At 40.5% G+C, this 19121-nt stretch overlaps 1 protein-coding gene across 4 annotated transcripts in view; it reads left to right on the forward strand.

Annotated features, from left to right (window-relative positions):
* Nucleotides 1-19121, forward strand: part of PSME3IP1 (proteasome activator subunit 3 interacting protein 1) — a 31313-nt gene that overhangs the window by 1392 nt on the left and 10800 nt on the right. For all 4 annotated transcript variants that reach the window (XM_015074519.3, XM_015074515.3, XM_053210177.1 and 1 more), the window contains 4 exons: nt 8569-8710; nt 9246-9344; nt 9746-9867; nt 14582-14715. In XM_015074519.3, the coding sequence (XP_014930005.1) occupies nt 8584-8710; nt 9246-9344; nt 9746-9867; nt 14582-14715 (482 nt within the window). In that variant the 5' untranslated portion in view covers nt 8569-8583. The remainder of the gene's footprint in view (nt 1-8568; nt 8711-9245; nt 9345-9745; nt 9868-14581; nt 14716-19121) is intronic.

Genomic DNA, 19121 nt, shown 5'->3' on the forward strand with positions numbered 1-19121 from the left:
CATGAGAGGAGCTGTTAACAATTTATAGGGGTCTGAAAGCAGAGGCTGGCCACCTATTTTTCTCAGCTGAAGTGTTGGTGTCTTAATCCCTTACAATCAGGAAGAATTATGTCAAGACCATTTACCTGGTTAGCAGTCTTCCCTTTTACCTTCTAAGAATCTTGATGTTTGGTTAGAGTTAAGCTGCTGCCTCAGAAATTGAAATCCACGTAGCTGGTAAGTGAAGTAATTAAAGTGCGTGGTTCCGCCATTCATGCACTCATACTGTAATCGTGCCTTTTGGGCAGCTGCATTAAACAAGTTCGGTATATTCACTGTTGATCACCTTTTGAAAATGCTTTGTCTGCATTCTTAAATGTGATCTGTTTCTTTATTGTAGGATGTATTTTAAAAGTTGTTTTCTGTTTTCTGCATTTTCCTGGCGATATATCCAACTATGGATGTGTTTTTGTTGGATTTGGTGTTTGTCAGACTTCTTTTCATTCTGTAAAATTCTTGGCCATTTTATATTGCTATGCCCCATTGTTTATCTCCTTTGCTGATTTAACACAGATCCTTTCACTTTATTGTCTATGCCTCTTACTCTTTTATTTTTCCATACTACATCCTGGATAATGTTTTCTTCATTAATTCTCAAGTTATTTCTAATCTGTTATTACACCCTTCCATTGACATCTTAAATTCAGTTATTGTGTTTTTTAGTTCCTGAGGTTCTATTTCATCCTTTTTCAAATGTGCCATGCCATTGTTTCACAGTCTGCTGTTAATTTAGAGGCTTGGTTTTTGTTTCTTTCAACGCAGTAAGCATTGTTTTATAATCTATATGTGTTAATTCCACTGTCAATTCCCTTTGAGTCTGTTTCTTTTGCTCATTATTGCTGCTGTTTTTCCTCCCAGTTCACCTTTACCTTTTTAAAAAAATTTATTTATTTTTGAGAGACAGAGACAGACAGAAGCCCAAGAGGGCTCTGCACTGACGCGGGTCTCAAACTCACTAACCTAAGATCATGACCTGAGCCGAAATCACGAGTTGTACACTTAACAGACTGAGCCACCCAGGCGCCCCCACCTTTATCTTAATGGTATAGTTCTTTGGGACACTAGGTTAGATGAAGAAGAAGTTGGTTATCAGACTCTGCACCTTTTGTAGACTCCTGGCTTTGACTTTTGTTTCTGTTGCTTCGTAAGTGCATCAAAACAGCAGTTTTCAAGGTCAAGGACAGAGAAACCCTCAGGATGAAAACCAGTTTGAATGTTGGGTTTAATTTCTGATTTTCTTTCACCTTTCTTGGCTTTGGGCCTTTTTTGTTTGTTTGTTTGTTTGTTTGTTTTACTGCCTTGTTAGGTTTTCTGTTTAAGAATCATTTAAAAAATTTCTTCCAGTTTTTTGTTTGTTTAGTCATAGAGGTAGAGGATTGGTCTTTATTACCTAGCCCACTATTTCTGGAAATGAAAGCCCCCTTTCGTGTTGATTTTGGAATGTGAAATTTGTGATTTCAGGCAATCTTAAAGATCTTTCTCCGTATACCTTAAACTTTCACCACTTTTCCCTGTGTAGTGTCACAGCTGCTGTCAACATGAAGTTTCCCTGATACTTTTTTTTAGTCTTCCTTTTCTGAACTCCATAGTGCTTAGCTTCTATTTATTCTCTTGTAGCATTTAACCTCATTCTTCTCCTAAAATTGCTTATGCCAACCTTATCTCTTTTACTGAATGCAACTTCTTCATTTGCTAAATTGTAGAGTGCCATTTCAGCACCGAGCACTCTGTGCCTTGCACACAGTAGGTCCCCTGTAAAGATTTACTTCAACAATACCACTGAATGGGTTAGTTGGCCTTGTATGGTTTGTGTAATGCAAAGTTTATCTTCCTTTGAACCCCAGATAAACTAGTTGGTTGGCATTTAGGAGTCACAATGTGTAAAAAATACAGCTAATATTAGAATCATACATAGTGAGGAAAGTGATTATACTCTGAGAGGCACACATGAACTAAGGAACTGATGATCAGTCAAAGAAATTAATATTTTAAGATCTCTTTTTCTTTTCAGTACATATAGATGAATTCAAGGTAAAAGCACGTATGATAGACTGTTCATGTGCTATGAAAAGATAAATGTATATATACATTTGCTTTAAAAAAAAATTTTTTTTATTGCATGTGTTTTTTTAGATGCCTGGACAACCAGAAGATTGTGACAAATTGCTCTTTATAATAAACATTTTAAATATGAATAAAATTGCGTATGCTGTACCCTGATTTTTAGATTCCTTTAGTCTCCTTTGCTACTGGAGTGCATTAAATAAGGCTTAATGTTAGATTGAGGATTACTTTGGTAACAAACGCTCATCTTGTTCTCTGTTAGAAGTTGTCGTGCTCTGAAGTTTTATAATGTATAGGGAAAGTCATCTTGATCTGAATTACTGTGGCTTGGTAGAAGTGACTTCTGGCCAGAAAGCTGTCTATTTGGAATACAGTTGAGTTTGCCAGATGGCAAATTCCTCTTAATTGCTGTCCTGCATTTTGAAATCCCATGTGACTTGAACATCAGGGTAAAAATGTTGGAAGAGCAGGACTTAAGTATATTTACTGGCGAAAGGAAAGTGGATTGGCCTATTGTTTTTGCTTCCCAAAGAGAAGCCTCAGAACACCATAACAAAGAAATCTGATTCCCCCTGGTGTCTTTTTACACTACAGTCTAATGTTAGAATTAGGAAGGTGTAGTGGCCAGTGATGTAAACACTTAAGTAGTCTGCCATCACAAAATTCAATTCCATAGGAAACCAGATCTCATTAACTTGTATCATGGCACTAGCTAAATGGAATAATTTTTCAAGTCAGCAGTAGGAATTACTTTGGGGGCAGCAGCAGTGGAAGTTTTATATCTTGTATAGAATGCGGTGTCACCGGGCCCATTTTGTCCCTCCAACCTGGAAATTAAATACCACAGTCTCCAGTACAAACACAGAAGTGCTATGTTTAACAGTTACTTTGGCCTGATATATAAGAACTTTGTGTTTTTTTGGCTGTCAAGCAAATTTGAAAACTATAAGTGTCAGTTTGTAACTTTTAAGGTTGGACAAAGTGATTTTGGTGTGGTTTTGGTTTTCCATGAATTCCCTATTTGAAGAACTTAATCCTTTTTAAGGTAATGCAATGTTTAGTTTGATAATTAAACTTGAATCATCTTACGGGGGGAAAAAAGCAATGTGAGTAAAGGAAAGTTGACAGCATTTATTCTTTCTAAAATTAAATACACTGAAGAAAACGAATATTCCTGTTGTAAATACTCTTCATTCCTACATGAATCTTTATAGTTCGGTCCCAGGCCCCTGGGCTTTGTTTGTGTTTTGTTTTTAATTATTCTAGCAAAAGGGAAAAATAAGAGACTTGTGGAAATTTAGCAGGGCAGTAGGATTTAGAAATAAACAGTTTATTTTCCAGTTCTTGCTTACTTCCAGAAGGAGGTGAATGAGCTCCAGGTTCTCATCACCTTCTTTTGCAGAATAAACAACCAATGAAAATTGAACTCTTCAAAGAAAAATGCTTTCTGTGGGAAATACTTTTTCTTCAGTGTAACAGCATTTTTCATTCAGTTGAAATTAAAGGAAAGTAGTGAGTTATTCTTGAAGAACATATCAATTATGTAATATAGGAAAGCGATTTAATTTTTGGTCGTGTGTTTCTGGCCACCCAAATTTTGTGTTTGAATAGAATTCCCTGTGAGACATAGGAGCTTGAGCAAATACTTACGTAACATCTATTTTCTGTAACTCATGTGGACATTACCTTGGAATATTCATGTGAGATCATTCTTCCCTGCTTAAATTCTTGAAATCCTCTTCATGGTTGGTTTATTCAATAAGTATTTATTATTATCTGCCTAATATATGCCAGACACTGTGCTAAGAAGCACTATGAATACAAAGAGCCGTTGGAACAGTCACAAACGGTAAAACACAGTGGGTAAGTGCTGGGGTAGTGTTAGAGTTAGAAACGGCTCGAGTAGGGGTGAATGTAGAAACAGGGAGACTAGTGGAAGGCTATTGCAGTAGCCCTTGCCGGGATGAGGTCCTGAAAAGAAGACATTAGAAAGGAAAGGACTCAGGAGGCCGGGGTGGCTCAGTCAGTTGAGCTTCTGACTCCTGATTGCGGTTCAGATCATGGTCTTACGGTTCATGGGTTCAAGCCCGGTGTCGGGCTCTGTGCTGGGGGTGCGGAGCCTGCTTGAGATTCATTCTCCCTCCCTCTGCCCCTCCCCAGCTCTCTCTTTCTCTCTCAAAATAAATAAATAAACTAAAAAAAAAAAAAAAAAAGAAAGGACTCTCCTCTTGAAAAAAAAGGAAAGATGGATAAAAAAGAGGTCATTATGAGGTAGCAACACCAGACTTGGTGACTGGTGAGATGTAAGGCAGTGAAGGAAAAGGTTCATGTCCAGGTTTTCAGCCAGGGAAACTAGATTGATCCGTATTTATGCCCTTCATTGTTGCCCCTTACTTGTACTATTCATTGTAGTAATTCATTATATACACTATTATCTGGTAATAACTAGCTTAAGGGTACTAACTCTTTTAAAGTTTATTTCTTCTATGCACCTCATAGAATCTGGCTGGACTAGTGGAAGCACAATGTCAATTTTATTTAAATTAACCTAATAAAAGAGTAAAATGGAGAACCCAACTAAAGGGAAAATATAGAATTACCAAATTATATATACATGTAAGTTTTTCCTAATTTCTCTGTTTGATGTAATCCCTTTGTTCACGTGAATGATCTGTTTCTTCCCCACTCCTTGAGTACAGACAGTATTTCTCTCCTATAATCAGTCCAGAGCTTAGCGTAGTGCTTTGTAGTAATGGCAGACCTTTCAAAGCATTTTTTAGGCATGTGTCAAACAGTGTGCTAAGTGCTTTGCACGAATTACCTTGTTTATCCTCACAGAAACTCTCTGTTGTGCAGGACTATTTTAATCCCCACTGGTGAGTGCAACCTGTGGATGAGGAAACCAAGACTCTGAGCACTTAAGTGACTTGCCCAGGGCATACAGCTTGTAACTGGCAGAACTGAGGTCTCTTGATTTCAGACAGAGTGTAAAGTCTTTATCGTTACCTGTGCTGCCTTGTGTAAGGAGACTGGTACAGAAGGTACTTGTTTTCTAGTGGGGAACTTCGATCAAGTTGTGGTGAAAGGTGTGTGAAGTTAAGCTTGCTTCTTGGCGGTATGTATTGACAGTGAAGTTTTGAATCCTGAAAAAATCTGAGTATTTCTGGAGAGGGAATATCCTGACCATTATCTGAATACTCAGGAGTATGGCCACTTGTTCATGAGCATTTTCTGTCCCTATCTTTGACGTCTCCTAACATAGGAAGATGACCAGTAGCCAGGAGGGCCACTGGCAAGGTTGAAGGCAAGGAGGGAACGATGGTTGAAGTGCCAGGGAATGAGGACACGCGGAAGATGTAGAAAGGCTAGAAAGGCTAGAGCAATCTGTGCTTTAGTTGTATCCCTTTAATGCTCAGAAATTCTTTATAATTAGGTGTGGCCATCTAGCTTTTTAAAATTTATTTTGAGACAAGGGAATATCAGGACTATAATATAAGCTTTAAAGAGCAGGCTTTTTTAAGTGTTCATTCGTTTTGACTCTGTTTTCAGGAAACCATCCCATTGAGAGCGGTAGTTTCTCTGTCAAATTCTGAAGCCATTGTCTTTAAATTTCCCTTTTTCAACGTGCTGCTTCATCTTCTTTGAGTTTTGGTAACCATCTCCGATTCCTGGTTTTGTCCTTGTGGTGTGAAAGATGGTGAATGGCACAGACTCAACCCTTTGGGTAGAAGTTGAATTCTAACACTTAAGTGAAAAAAGATTGATGAGAAAGAGGATGAGGATTTCTTGGAATCCCATAAGTTTGTCTTTTCCCCAGAGAGAAGTGTTGGAAGATTCTCTAGTTTCTGTTTCAAATTCAAATCTTTTAACACATGTATCTTGAAGGCTTTGTCCCTTGAGTTCAGGGATCTTGGTTAAAGTTTAACTGAAGACAGGTTCTCCTTTTCCAAAAATGCAACAAGCTGTGAAAATTAATGATTTTACTTTCTTAATTTTGATTTATAAGAATAAATCTTAGAGACTGAATTCTCATTTAGATGGAACCATTTGCGAGTCTAGGTTTTGTTTTGTTTTTGCCTATTGGAACACTTTTTTTCAGTATTAATATGTTATTTTCTTTCCTTTTTTAAAACGTACAATGAGAGTGGAGAGATGCATTCAGTAGGAATGCCAGGGCATTGCCACATCCTAATATATATTTCCCAGGTTGAAATCCTATGCAATCTGATAAGTGTACTGCTTTGAGAAACTATTATTTTTCTCTGCTTCATAAGATTAAAAGAACTAGGGATGTTTGGTCCAGAAAAGTGACAGATTAGGAGGACCGTGGGAGTTGTCCTCAAACAGTGGAAGCATTGTCATGTTGTAAAAAGAATTTGGCTCCCTTTCTGTAGTCCCAGTGGATTAAACCTGAGTGTGGAATTTATAGGGAGACAGATTGCAGTTTGGTTTAAGGAAGAACTATCCTACCAGTCAAATCTACTCAGAGAGGGAGTCAGCTGCCTGGGAATGAGTGCATTGGTCCCTGTTGAAGTTTTAGAGTGTGGGTTGGATGAAAATCTCCTGGGTATGTATGGTGGATTCATATGTTGGATGGAGAATCCTGTTAGGTGTGACATAAGGACCCGAGCCACTCTGAATTATTTACCAGGAAATAAGGGTGAGGTGAAGAAACCAGGTGGCCAATTTAGGGTGAGAGAGGAGCGCTGCAGCCATCAAATAGGATAAGAAAGGGGGGACATCGAGAATCCAGTGTATCTCTCCAATTCATTAGAGTCCTAATTTAAGACATTTAAGAATATGTCGGCTCATGTTTCCTAAGATGTTATTCTGCAGAACTTGAGAAATTTTTGGCATGGTCAACAGAGACTGAATAATTCTGTGTCTGTAACAGTCCTTTGGCTGGAGACATTGAGGGTAAATCACAAGTGTGCAGGTTGTGGGTTTTAGGTGGGAACAGTAGCTTCTGCCAATTGATTTGGTTTTCTTTCTAGTAAATTTCAAAATTCTCTCTCATGGTTGTTATATTGAACTAAAATTCAGCTACAGTAGGATTTAGGCTGAAACTGGTCTCTTGTTAAGAATGTTTGGATTTGTTTTCTTACCTTCCATTTTCATCTTTATTAAAATACTTACATGAACAGTTTCAGCCTGGAATTTGGTATAGGAAGAACACTGAAATTGACATGTCCTTCTTTTTAACCAGGATCCCAGGTTTCTGGGGAAGGGGATGGTGAAGTGGGTAAGAGTATGAATTTTTGATGTCATACCAGCTCTACCATTCACCACCTTTTATCGCCTTGGACGAGTGACCTAACTTCCCTGGGCTTCCATTTCTTCATCTGTGAGGAGAGAGTATTTCTCATAGGGTCAATGGAAGCATAAATGAGATAATATACATAAAAATGTATTTGGTGCATGGTAAGAGTTCAATAAATGGCAGCTTCTTTATTTTTGTGCTATCAGTAGAGACTTACATTTGTTATTCGGGATCATCTTGGAATGGACATTGAGTTGATGTCTTAGTAGTGCAGAATATCTGCTTCCTTGTTAGGGTGTAATTCTGTGAATAATACAACATGTCTGAGTAGAGAGTTAATTCCACGGTTCTTCAGAAAGAAAGAACAGAAAGAAAGAAACTAGCAAAGAAAAGCAGAAAGGCTTAAAAGGAGTAATGCACACTCCTCTATATTTCTTTGTCCCTTCCTTCCGAAGAGAGGCTCAGGTAGAGGTATATGGATTTGGGATTTGGGAATCTTGTACATCAAGATATTCATAAAGTGGGCAAGGTCATTGTGGGAGTGAGAAAAGGGAAGGATTGAAGATAGACTCTTTAGGGGCATAGATCTGTAGCTTACAGGAAGGAAGGTCAGGAAAGACCTGAACCCCACTCAGTGTGGCGCACAGCACATTAAACCTGAAGTTAGGAGATCTGGGTTCTCGTCTTGCTTTCTCCATTTGGGGCTTGTGTGCCTCTAGGCACATCCCTTCCCTGTTGTACAAACTAGACTTTGTTTCCAGGGCTCCTTGAATACCTGAGTTTCTCCATTCTGAACCTACTTGGAAACAATAACGCAAATGGAGGTAGTGGAATGTCCCTGAAACAGGTATTTCAAGAAGGAACAATGTCAGATGTCACCGAAATAAAAGAGGTTGAAAACTGGGGAAAAAGTTAGGGTGCCCAGGAAGCCAATTGGTTTAGATTAGAGGGACCAAGAAATATCTGCAGTGTAAGACTTCCGTGTACATACAGCAGGTAATAAGAATTAGTCCAGGTCCTCTCGCTGACTTCGTAGATAACATAAATGTGAATAAAACTGCCTGATACAGTAGGAAAAATGTAATCATGCGCTTCCATCAGTGATCTATAATCTGTTGCTAGGTGAGACAGAGCTAAATCTCCTTGTTTCACCTTAGAATTTCAATTGCGGTTCTCACTTGAAATGTTTCATATGTTTTTTGTAGACCAGTTGTTCCATTATGGATGGAGGGGATGATGGTAATCTTGTTATCAAAAAGAGGTTTGTGTCCGAGGCAGAACTAGATGAACGGCGCAAAAGGAGGCAAGAAGAATGGGAGAAAGTTCGAAAACCTGAAGATCCAGAAGGTATGTGGCCTTACAGTTCGGTATTCAACGTAACGATCTCTAATCTTCACAGCAGCCCTCAGAGGAGGCACTAACGTCCTCACTTTAGAGTAGGGGGATTGAGACTCAGAGTGGGGCAGGAGCCGATGCAAGGCCCCCGTGGTGGGAGCAGAAGCACAGTATGCATTGTCCATGCCACCATCCTGCCTTCTAGAAGATTCTGCAAGTCTGTTCCATCTTTACAGGGGGATGCAGGATCTGAACGACTGAGAATGCTGCCGCTCTGTGGGGGTTGGGCTGGCCCCTCTTCCAGTTAACTGTCTCGGCCATGGGTCCTCTTGCCGTTGGTGGTTGCCTTTGAGAACTGCCGGCCCCTCTCTCAGGTCCAGAGGGAAGCTGTGGACTTAGTGCTATTTTTGTGTTATCCTTGCCCTCAGATCATGCAGAGACTTGACTTTATCTTTGAAATCCTTTGTGATTCCAAAATAATGTGAACAATTCTAAAGTATGTACCTTTTCTCCCCCCTGTCTTTCTTTCCCTCCCCCTTTCTTTCAGAATGTCCAGAGGAGGTTTATGACCCTCGGTCTCTGTATGAAAGGCTACAGGAACAGAAAGACAGGAAGCAGCAGGAGTATGAGGAGCAGTTCAAATTCAGTAAGCTTCAGAAACAGTCCAGCACACTCCGCACAGCCTTTTTGGTGCACTTTTGCCTCATGCAACACTTTGTCTAACTAGCCACGGAACTGTCTCGATTATCTAGTCTCTAGATGTTCATTTGGTGGAAAAGAGATAGCTTGCTGCCTTCCAGACCACATTGAACATTTTTGTTTCGAGCTCAAGATACCCATTTTAATTCTGTGCTAATGTCTAGTAATGGAAGAAATGCCTTGATTTTATGCTGTGTTCCCTCTCCAGAAGCCGAGGTGTTTACAAATTCTTTCTTCTAATCCTCTAAAGGATCTGCTGCTTATTAAAAATAAGGAGAAGGAAAAATCTTATTTGACTCTGTTTTCCCTTTAGCCTGCTAAGTGTTCCTTGTTCAATTATTTCCTCAGAAAACATGGTAAGAGGCTTAGACGAAGATGAGACTAACTTCCTCGACGAGGTTTCCCGGCAGCAGGAACTACTAGAAAAGCAACGAAGAGAAGAAGAACTGAAAGAACTGAAGGAATACAGAATATCCTTTGTACCTTGAGACAAATCTGTATGGTGTCCGTTTCCTCGTCAACGTCTGTGGATTTAAGTTTCTTCACAAATAGAATGAGAATAAGGTTTTCTACCTCGTGACCTCTGAGTTCCCTTTCAACACTGACATTCCTGTGACTGAATAACTGGCAGTGATTTATGGAGTTAGGTCGCATGCAAGAGTCTGTTGCAATCAAAAGTCCAGATCCTTTAGGATTAACTAAAGGCCTAAATCCTAATAGTCAGTACCAGAGTATTTTTGCCTTGTGGGATTAGACTCTGAAACAGATGGGCGCTGCAGTAAACTCATCCAGGGGAGAAATTGGCTTCTGAGTTTCAAAAGGAAATGTTTAGCGACTCTCCTGTGTCCTCCTTAAGATCTTCCCTAGAGGTGTAGCCTGTTCTGTTTCCACAGAGGGGAAAACTGAGAAGACAACAAAGATGACCTCGCTTTGGCTCAGTGTTGCCTTTTTGTCATCCCCTGCATGTGTCAATAGGCATCCCACGTGTAACTTGGCTGAGTCAGAATTCTCAGTTCTGTGCCTCACCACCCCTACTCTCCACTCCTCACACTGCCCTCGCCCCCCGATCTCTTCTTTTTCTGCTCTTTCAGATCTCCGTAACGGTGCTTCCGTGCCCACACGGGCCTGGCCCAAAAACTTTCCAAAATGGACTCCACCTCTGTGCAGTTCGACTCTCTGTGCTTCTCAGGACCACTGTGACCACCGAATTAGTCTCTGCTTCTGCTCTGATGTGCAACAATCCATTCTCACTTTGGTCAAAAAGAACATTTAAAAACATACATGAAATCCTGTCACTTTCCTATTTGAAACACTAGTGGCTTCCTGTGGCCTTTAGGCTTAAAAATCTGCATTCTTACCAGGCCCTGCATGATTTAGGCCAACCCATCTTCCTGTTGCGTCTTGAACTGCTTCCTCATGTTCACTACACTCCAGCCTGCTGGCCTCCTTTATGTTCCTCTCAGGCTGAGCTTTGTGATTCCATTTCAAGGCCTTTGTGTTTGTTGTTTTTCAGCCTGGAATGTTCTGTCTTCAGATTTTACAGGGCTGGCATTTCATGGCACTTGGGTCTCAGCTCGCGTCTCCCTCATAGAGACCCTCTTTCCCTCCACACCCCCTCTAAAATTTCACCAAAGCACATCAGTGTGTATGATGTCACTTTTTAACAGTAATTCTCGTAAGAAAATTAAGAAAATCTTAATTTAATTTGCTTCTTAGTTTCTGTGCCTCTCTTACTGCTGGAATATAAAGATCCATAAGAATAAAGATTTGGTCACCACTGATTTCCCTGGTTCCTGGCATGTAGGTTCTCAGTGTATGTGTGAACAAATTAATGAATGACTCACAGGAGAGCCACCCTAGCTTTTTTCCTATGAGAAGACTTATTTGAATATTTCAAGCTTATAAATTGAATAACCCCACTGGTGTGATTGAGCAGGCTTTACCTCTAAAGTTAGTGATACGGCTGTGTGTATGTGCTAGTTGGTTTTTTTTGCAGGGAATGTGCAGTAGGTTCCATTAAAGAGCTGTGTAGGAGCAAATGTGGACTGATTCCCAGGGATTTGGCTGAAATCAAGGTGACTGACAACAATTGAGATAAGGTGACAGCTTGGTGCCGTGAAACCCACTGTGAACTGGTGGTGAGAGCCCTGGCTTCCAGTCTCGGTTTTCCTAGTGGGATTCTGGTGTAACATTTAAGATCGGAGATGAGGGGCGCCTGGGTGGCGCAGTCGGTTAAGCGTCCGACTTCAGCCAGGTCACGATCTCGCGGTCCGTGAGTTTGAGCCCCGCGTCAGGCTCTGGGCTGATGGCTCAGAGCCTGGAGCCTGTTTCCGATTCTGTGTCTCCCTCTCTCTCTGCCCCTCCCCTGTTCATGCTCTGTCTCTCTCTGTCCCAAAAATAAATAAACGTTGAAAAAAAAAAAATAAGATCGGAGATGATGGAGAGTCACACCTCAATCCCAACTGTAGGATTGAAGCTGGCCCTTCTGGCGCTCCCCTCCTCCACTGCCTTCCCTGGCAACTCCAGAAGAATACTGCGCATGTTTGTAGAGATGGGCAGATGTGGTACATACTGTATTGTGTCACGCACCAGCCTTTTTTCCTCTAAGGAAATACATCAGTTACAGTGATCATTAGAATTATGTCTTGTTTTATGTGCTTAATTTGGCAGGCTAGCAAATAAGACATAGAACATCTCCCAAGGCAACATTCTGGAGCGTGGTGTTGGTTTGGCATGAGTGTGCAAAGCCTTCCAGTTTTCAGTTCAAAGGGAAGAATGAACAGGGCAGCAGTAAGGCAAAAAGAAACTTTCCTGCCCTGCTAACATTACAGGACAACACTGGAGAGGCCCCATGGATAGTGGCTTTTGTTGGAAACTTGGTAAGTTCCAACTGTCTAGAAAAACTAGAAAAGCAAGCCTTCCAACCCACTGATCTGTAATGCACGGATCCCTGGCATGCATGCAGCCAGAGACATGTTGAGATAGGAACTGAAGGGTTAGACATTTGTTTATTGAAGCTCTAAGTCAGGAGCAGATTCTTGACTTTGCTTGATTGTTATAATAGGAGACATTTTATAATGTGATACTTGTAAAGGTGATAAACTGTGGTTTGTGCCATATAAACAATAGAACTTTTGTTTTCTTCAGATTAAGCCAGTATTTAGCGATATTATATGTGTTAAAAAGCATGTAATTAAAAAAATGCCTCATCTAATGAATTCCTTGGGATTTTTGAGGTGTGCTTGTGTATATAGAGCATTTTAGGGAGAGAGGAACTTAAGGGGAAAAATGGCTTATGCTTTGGCTCTGGATCAAAAGTAATATTATTCTCTACCCCACCCCCCAAAAAAAAGGTTGCAGCGTTTTTTTTCACCTATTGATTTTTAAAATTTTTTTATTTTAGAGGCAAAGAGCATGAGCTGGGGAGAGGGACTGAGGGGGAGAGAGAATCCCAAGCAGGTTCCACGCTCAGCTTGGAGGCCCATGTGGGGCTCAGTCCCGTGATCATGAGTGAGATCATGACCTGAACCGAAATCAAGAGTTGGACACTCAAACCGACTGAGCTACCCAGGCGCCCCAGTTTTTCTTCACTTTAAAGGAATAAAAAGTGAAGTGTTTTTTGTCTGTGTCCTAGTATTATAAATATGTGTGTTTTAAGTTTTTCCATTTTTATTTTTCAATATTAAGAGTTTTCTCTTAAGAGTTTATCCCTTGGTGCCTGGGTGGCTCAGTCAGTGGAGCATCCGACTTCGGCTCAGGTCATGATCTCACGGTCCGTGTGTTCGAGCCCCACGTCGGACTCTGTGCTGACAGCTTAGAGCCTGGAGCCTGCTTCAAATTCTGTGTCTCCCTCTTTGCCTGTACCACTCACACACTGTCTCTCTCTCTCTCTCTCTCTCTCTTTCTCTCTCTGTCTCTCAAAAGAATTTATCCCTTAATGAAGGAGTTGCAGGTAAAAATCATCATGCTGGTGGTTTTTGGCATTTGGTACTAGAAAGATGAAATCTGATTCTTTTTTATTCTAAAAGGCCAAACACATAATATTAACATACAATCAGTTTCCATGTTGACTTTGAAACCCTTAAATTGATGAAACTCAGAATAGTAAGAGTGTTTTGTGTAATCTCCATTGAACACTGCAAATATTTAAGGTAACTGGTGCTTGTAAGAAAGTGAGTGCCTGAAGAGTGATCAGAATTAGAATTTCCTTATTTCTGATACCCAGTTTTCTCCAGGATTCAAAGGCCATATACATATACCCCCTCTGCTTTGGGCTGATATTACCTGCTTCTTAGATGTTTTGGTCGCTAGGTGTCACTATTGTTCCGTTAAGGCATCGCTGCCTCTTAAATAAAGAATTGCACCAAGTCCAAATCTATTGCTAATGGTTTGTGAGAGTGCGAAAGGGAAGGACGGGGAGGGGCTGGCGGAGAGAACAAAAGAAAGTGCCAAAGCTTGACAGCCAGAGATTGAGGTCAAGCCTGCAAGAAGTGATGTTACAAGTGAACTGGTTGTGCTTTTAAAGACATTTTGGTTCTTGTGTTGCATGTGCACTGGGTAAAATCACCTTGAAGAAAGTATTTAAGACAGTTTCCTGGGCCTCTGGAGGTCCTTATTCAGTAGGTTTGGGACAGGGGAGGGACTCTTGTATTTTAACGAGGCTTAAGGTGATTCTAATGTTGACTTGCACCAGCAGAGTAGGAGTTAGTCTCTGTGGTGTCCAAGATTGAATGCCATTGGTGGTAGGACATTCTGCAAGATTTGATTTTACCCTTGGGGGAAGAAAGCAAATATTTAAAAATTTGGGGGAAGCCACGTTTTTTTTCTGTTGCATTTATATTAAGATTTTTGTTTTTGCCAGCAAGCATGATGTTGGCCATATCTTTAGGGAGGTTTTCAGACTGTAACTCAGATTTTCACTGAGAGTCAGAGGGAAAAAGTTTGCTTCTGTATATTAAATTGGGTCTTCTCCCTCTGTGGTCACCTTCATCTATCTCTCTTTAAATCAGCTGGATATTCCTGGCAGAATAAAGAGGAGAGGACATTATTTTGAATATAAGTAGGCCAAACATTACATGGCAGAGCTGAAGTCCTAGTGGATTATGCGAGTCTGGCTTCTCTTGATTTACCACTGTCCTGCCATTACTCTTATTTTTGCTTAGTTTGACCCTTAACCTACAACACAGTAATCTCAACAAAGTTGGACTTTCTCCAGAAAACAAGAAGGAGGTGGAGAAGAAAGTGGCTGTGAAATCCATAGAAACCAAGAACAAGTTCTCCCAGGCGAAGCTGTTGGCAGGAGCTGTGAAACATAAGAGGTCAGCCAGCACTCACACAACTGAAATGTCCCTCTGTGTACTCTGAAATGCCACTGGTAATGGTAGCCTGAGCAAATACCTAAGCGGAAGTCTTGGTGATGTTTCTTTAGTAGCCTTACCTCTCTCTCCCCCTCCAGATTTGGTGTCTTCTGTAGCCTTTGACCCTTGTCTCTCGGACTGTTCATTCAACAGAACGCTAGCTACTCTTCATTGGGCACCTGTCATGTGCCAGGCATTGTGTTAAGTGCTTTCCAGGAATGATCTCTTTACACAAGTCTATGAAGTACAAGTTTGATGGGTTGAGAACATTTGTCCAAGGTTACAGAGTAACAGAGGTATGGAGTTCAATATTTGGGCCTCTATTTCTAGGCAAATGAGGGAGCGAGTTCTGTGAAAAGATTTGGGTAGGGTGTAATGAGAGCAGGGAGGAGGAAACACATAACTCACTGGAGAGGGCATGTGAGCTCAGGTTGGGGAAGGTAGGGAAAGCATTAGAGGGAGATGTTGATTATATAGAACAAGTAGGGCTTTGGCGGACGAAGGAGAGGAGAAATTTCGGGCAGCGGGAGTAGCTGCTGCAAAGGCACTGTGGCCTTTGAGACCCTGGAAGCTGTGACCGCATTATAGACCTGGCTGGGGTTCTGATGTGGGGTGGCAGCACGGCCTGGAGGTTTTGATAAGTTCTGTCTTACGTTTGCTCCTCCCTTTCTAAATCTTGAAATGGCACCAGTGATTAAATCCGGTCATTTCAGTTTGACCAGCCATACCATGGGCGAAATAATGTTAAGTTCAAATGCAGTCTGTTAGGAAAATCAGTAAGGCAACCAGCCACATGTTTTTAAGGGAGCGCATTGATGCACTCTTGTGGTTTGGTGCACCATCTATCCGCTGCAGATGTTCCTAGGACATGGCTTACGTCTAAAAATGTCGTCATGGTTTAGCGGTGGAGGGGAGGAGTAGCAGTAACCTGAAAAGGGCCAATTACCTGAGCCATGAATTATTCCTTTCCAGTTTTCACATAAGCTTTCGTGCCTTGCCCAGTGTCTTTCAGGATTTGGCCCTGGGTCAGTTTTACTGGACTTCACCAAGAAAGGGCTCTCTAGGTGGGCAGTTAGATACCTCTCAGCAGCGTCTTGCTGCTAGCAGAATGGATGTTACAACCATCTCTTTTCCTTAGTCCTTAGATCACCTTTTATTAGATCATCGATTATTATTGTTTTTTTGTGGCAAGATGATAAATTAGTCTCCTGGGGCAGGAGTTCCTAATCTACCCAGCCCTGGGTTTATTAGAACCACCTGGGAGTTTGTTAATGTGGCTTCCAGGCCTTTCATTAATTCTGGTTCATTAAGTTTGAAGTGAGGTCTGGGAGTCTGATTTTCAAAGTTCCGCAGGTGATTCTGATGCTTGTGAAAGTCTGGTGCCTGGTGTGTGCCTAGAACATAATCAACAAAATTGAGTCCACCTCTGTGCTCCCTCTCCATTGCTTTTCTGCCTTGCTGCTCTCACACCACGTTCCCAAGTCTGGTTTATCATGTTTTTGCCTTTCTTTACTTTTAGTAGTTTGTGCGTGTGTGGGGGAGGGGGTTGTTTGTGTTTGTTTTTGTTTTGGCTACCTATATACGTATTCATAAACAGTGTAATAGCTTGCTTGTATTTGAACTTTATAAAAACAATTTCATTCTGTATGTGATCTTCTGTAAATTTGGTTTTTCACTCCAATTGTTTCTGTGATTGAAACAGTTTTGTGTGTGTTCATGTATATATAGCTGTAATTTATTCATTTTCACTGTCATAGTGCTTTATGAGATACTAAAATGTGTCCATTCTCTTGTGGATGCATGCTTGAACTATAATAAATGGTGCTGATAGGTCCAGGACGTGCTCTATTATGTATGTGCATATGTTTCTCCCGAGCTGTGCCGGTCAGTGTGGTAGCCACTTGGCCACCTGTGACTATCAAAATCTGAATTAATTGAAACTAAAATTTTCAGGGTGCCTGGGTGGCTCAGTTGATTGAGGGTCTGACTTCAGTTCAGGTCATGATCTCACAGTTCATGGGTTCGAGCCCCGCATCGGGCTCTGTGCTGACAGCTCAGAGCCTGGAGCCTGCTTCGGATTCTGTGTCTCCCCCTCTCTCTGCCCCTTCCTTGCTCATGTTCTGTCTCTCTCAAAAATAAACATTAAAAAAAAAAAAAAACCTAAAATTTTCAGTCCAGTTCCTTAGTCACACTAGTCACATTTCAAGTGTTAAATAGCCACAAGTGGCTAACTGCTGCCCTACCAGACAGCACAGATCAGTGATGTAGTGATTTTGTGAAATAGTGGTTCCTTGCTGTCTTAATTTGCATTTCCAGTTCAATATAGTTGACGTATTTCATATGTTGATTTGCCATTCAGGTGTCCTCTTCTGTGGTAGGTCCGTTCAAATATTTTGCCATTTTTCTACTGGGTTATTTGTATTTATCTTAATGATTTGCAGGTGTGTTTTGTTTGTTTTTAAATATAGTCCTGACATTTCCCTACCCCCACAACCCCCAGTTTACAGCTTTTCTTTTTACTTTCATTAATTAATTTTAAGGTGGTTGGTTTTTAAATTCTAAGGCAGTCAGACACATAATATTATATTAATTTCAGGTATGCAGCATTATGATTTGATATATGTATATATTGTGAAATTATCACAGTAAGACTAATTAATATCCATCACCATACATGTTTACACATTTTATTTTACTTGTGATGAAAACTTCTAAGACCTACTCTTAGCAACTTGTAAATGTACACAGTGCAGTGTTATCAACTATAGTCACCCTGCTACACATTACAACACCATGACTTTTAACTGGTTTATACCTTTTGAAGATAGTTTTTTTTTTAAGTTTATTTATTTTACACAGAGAGAGAGAGAGAGAAAGCAAGCAAAGGAGGGGCAGAGAGAGAGAGAAAATGAATCCCAAGTAGGTTCCACACCGGCAGCACAGAGCCCAGCAAGGAGCTCAAACTCCCCAAACATGAGATCAGGACCTGAACCAAAACCAAGAGTTGGATGCTTAACTGACTGAGCCACCCAGGTGCCCCTGAAATCAGTTTGTTTTTGTTTTTTTTTTTGAAGGTATGAGCTAGGGATCCCTTTTCAATTTTATTCTTCAAGTGAGTAGCTAATTTTCTAGCAACAAACACTACTGCCTTTCCCCATTGATCTTCAGTGTTACTCTGTCTTATAACAAGTTTCCAAACATATATGGCTTTGTTTGGGAGTTTTCTCTCTCTCTCTCTTTTTTTTTTTCTTTTCTTTTTCTTTTTTCTGTTCCTCGGATCTATAGGACCACTACCACTCTGTGTACTTATTGTAGCTTTATAAATAATTTTGATATCTGGTAAGGCTAGCCCCCTTATACTTTTCTCAGAGGTATTTTGTCTATTGTTGGCCACTTTGTTCTTCCATATAAATTTTAGTTAGATTTAAATTTTATTTTTTTAGTCTAAGTTTATTTTTATTTATTTTGAGAGAAAGAGAGAGTGTGTGAGCAAGCGGGGGAGGTGCAGAGTGAAACGAAGACAGAATCTCAAGCCAGGCTCCGTGCTGTCAGCTCAGAGTAATTCATTCATTTTCACTGTCGTATAATGGTGCTTGATGCAGGGCTCAAACTCTTGAACCCATGAGGTCATCACCTGAGCCGAAGAGTCAGCTGTTTAACCGACTGAGCCACACCTAGATCTAGGCACACCTAGATTTAAATTTTCGATTAAGTTCTTCAAGTTTATTGGAATCTATTAAATGGTTTGATAAATTTATGGAGGAAACAGATCTTTATGGATTTGAGTCTTTCTACACATGGTATATATACATTTATTTGTTTCCTTTAATGTTCTTCAATAAAGTCTTAAAGTTATCTTTCAAAAGCTAACGGTTGTGCATATATTTTATTAGATTATTCTTAGGCGTTTTATAATTTTTTTGTTGCTGGTTTGTAAAAGTGCAGCCAATTTTGGAGTATTTATATCTGGTCACTCAGCTCTTATTAACCTTAACAATAACTCTTTAATAACTCTTAGTAACTTTAAATTTTTATTTATTTATTTTTATTTTTTAAATGTTTTTGAGAGAGAGCATGTGCATGTGAGCTCACAAGTGGGGGGAAGGGGCAGGGACAGAGGATCCAAAGCGGTCTCCTATGCTGAGAGCAGAGAGCCCGATAAGGGGCTCAAACTCTCCAACCATGAGATCATGTCCTAAGCCAAAGTCTGATGCTTAACCAGTTGAGCCACTGAGGTGCCCGTATTCATTTATTTTTTTTCATTTATATTTTAAAATGTTTGTTTATTTTGAGAAAGAGAGCACACGAGCAGGGGAGGGGCAGAGAGAGAATCCTAAGCAGGCTCCACTGTCAGCACAGGGCCCAAT

This window comes from Acinonyx jubatus, chromosome E2 (genome assembly GCF_027475565.1).
Source record: "Acinonyx jubatus isolate Ajub_Pintada_27869175 chromosome E2, VMU_Ajub_asm_v1.0, whole genome shotgun sequence".
NCBI classification, from domain to species: domain Eukaryota; kingdom Metazoa; phylum Chordata; class Mammalia; order Carnivora; family Felidae; genus Acinonyx; species Acinonyx jubatus.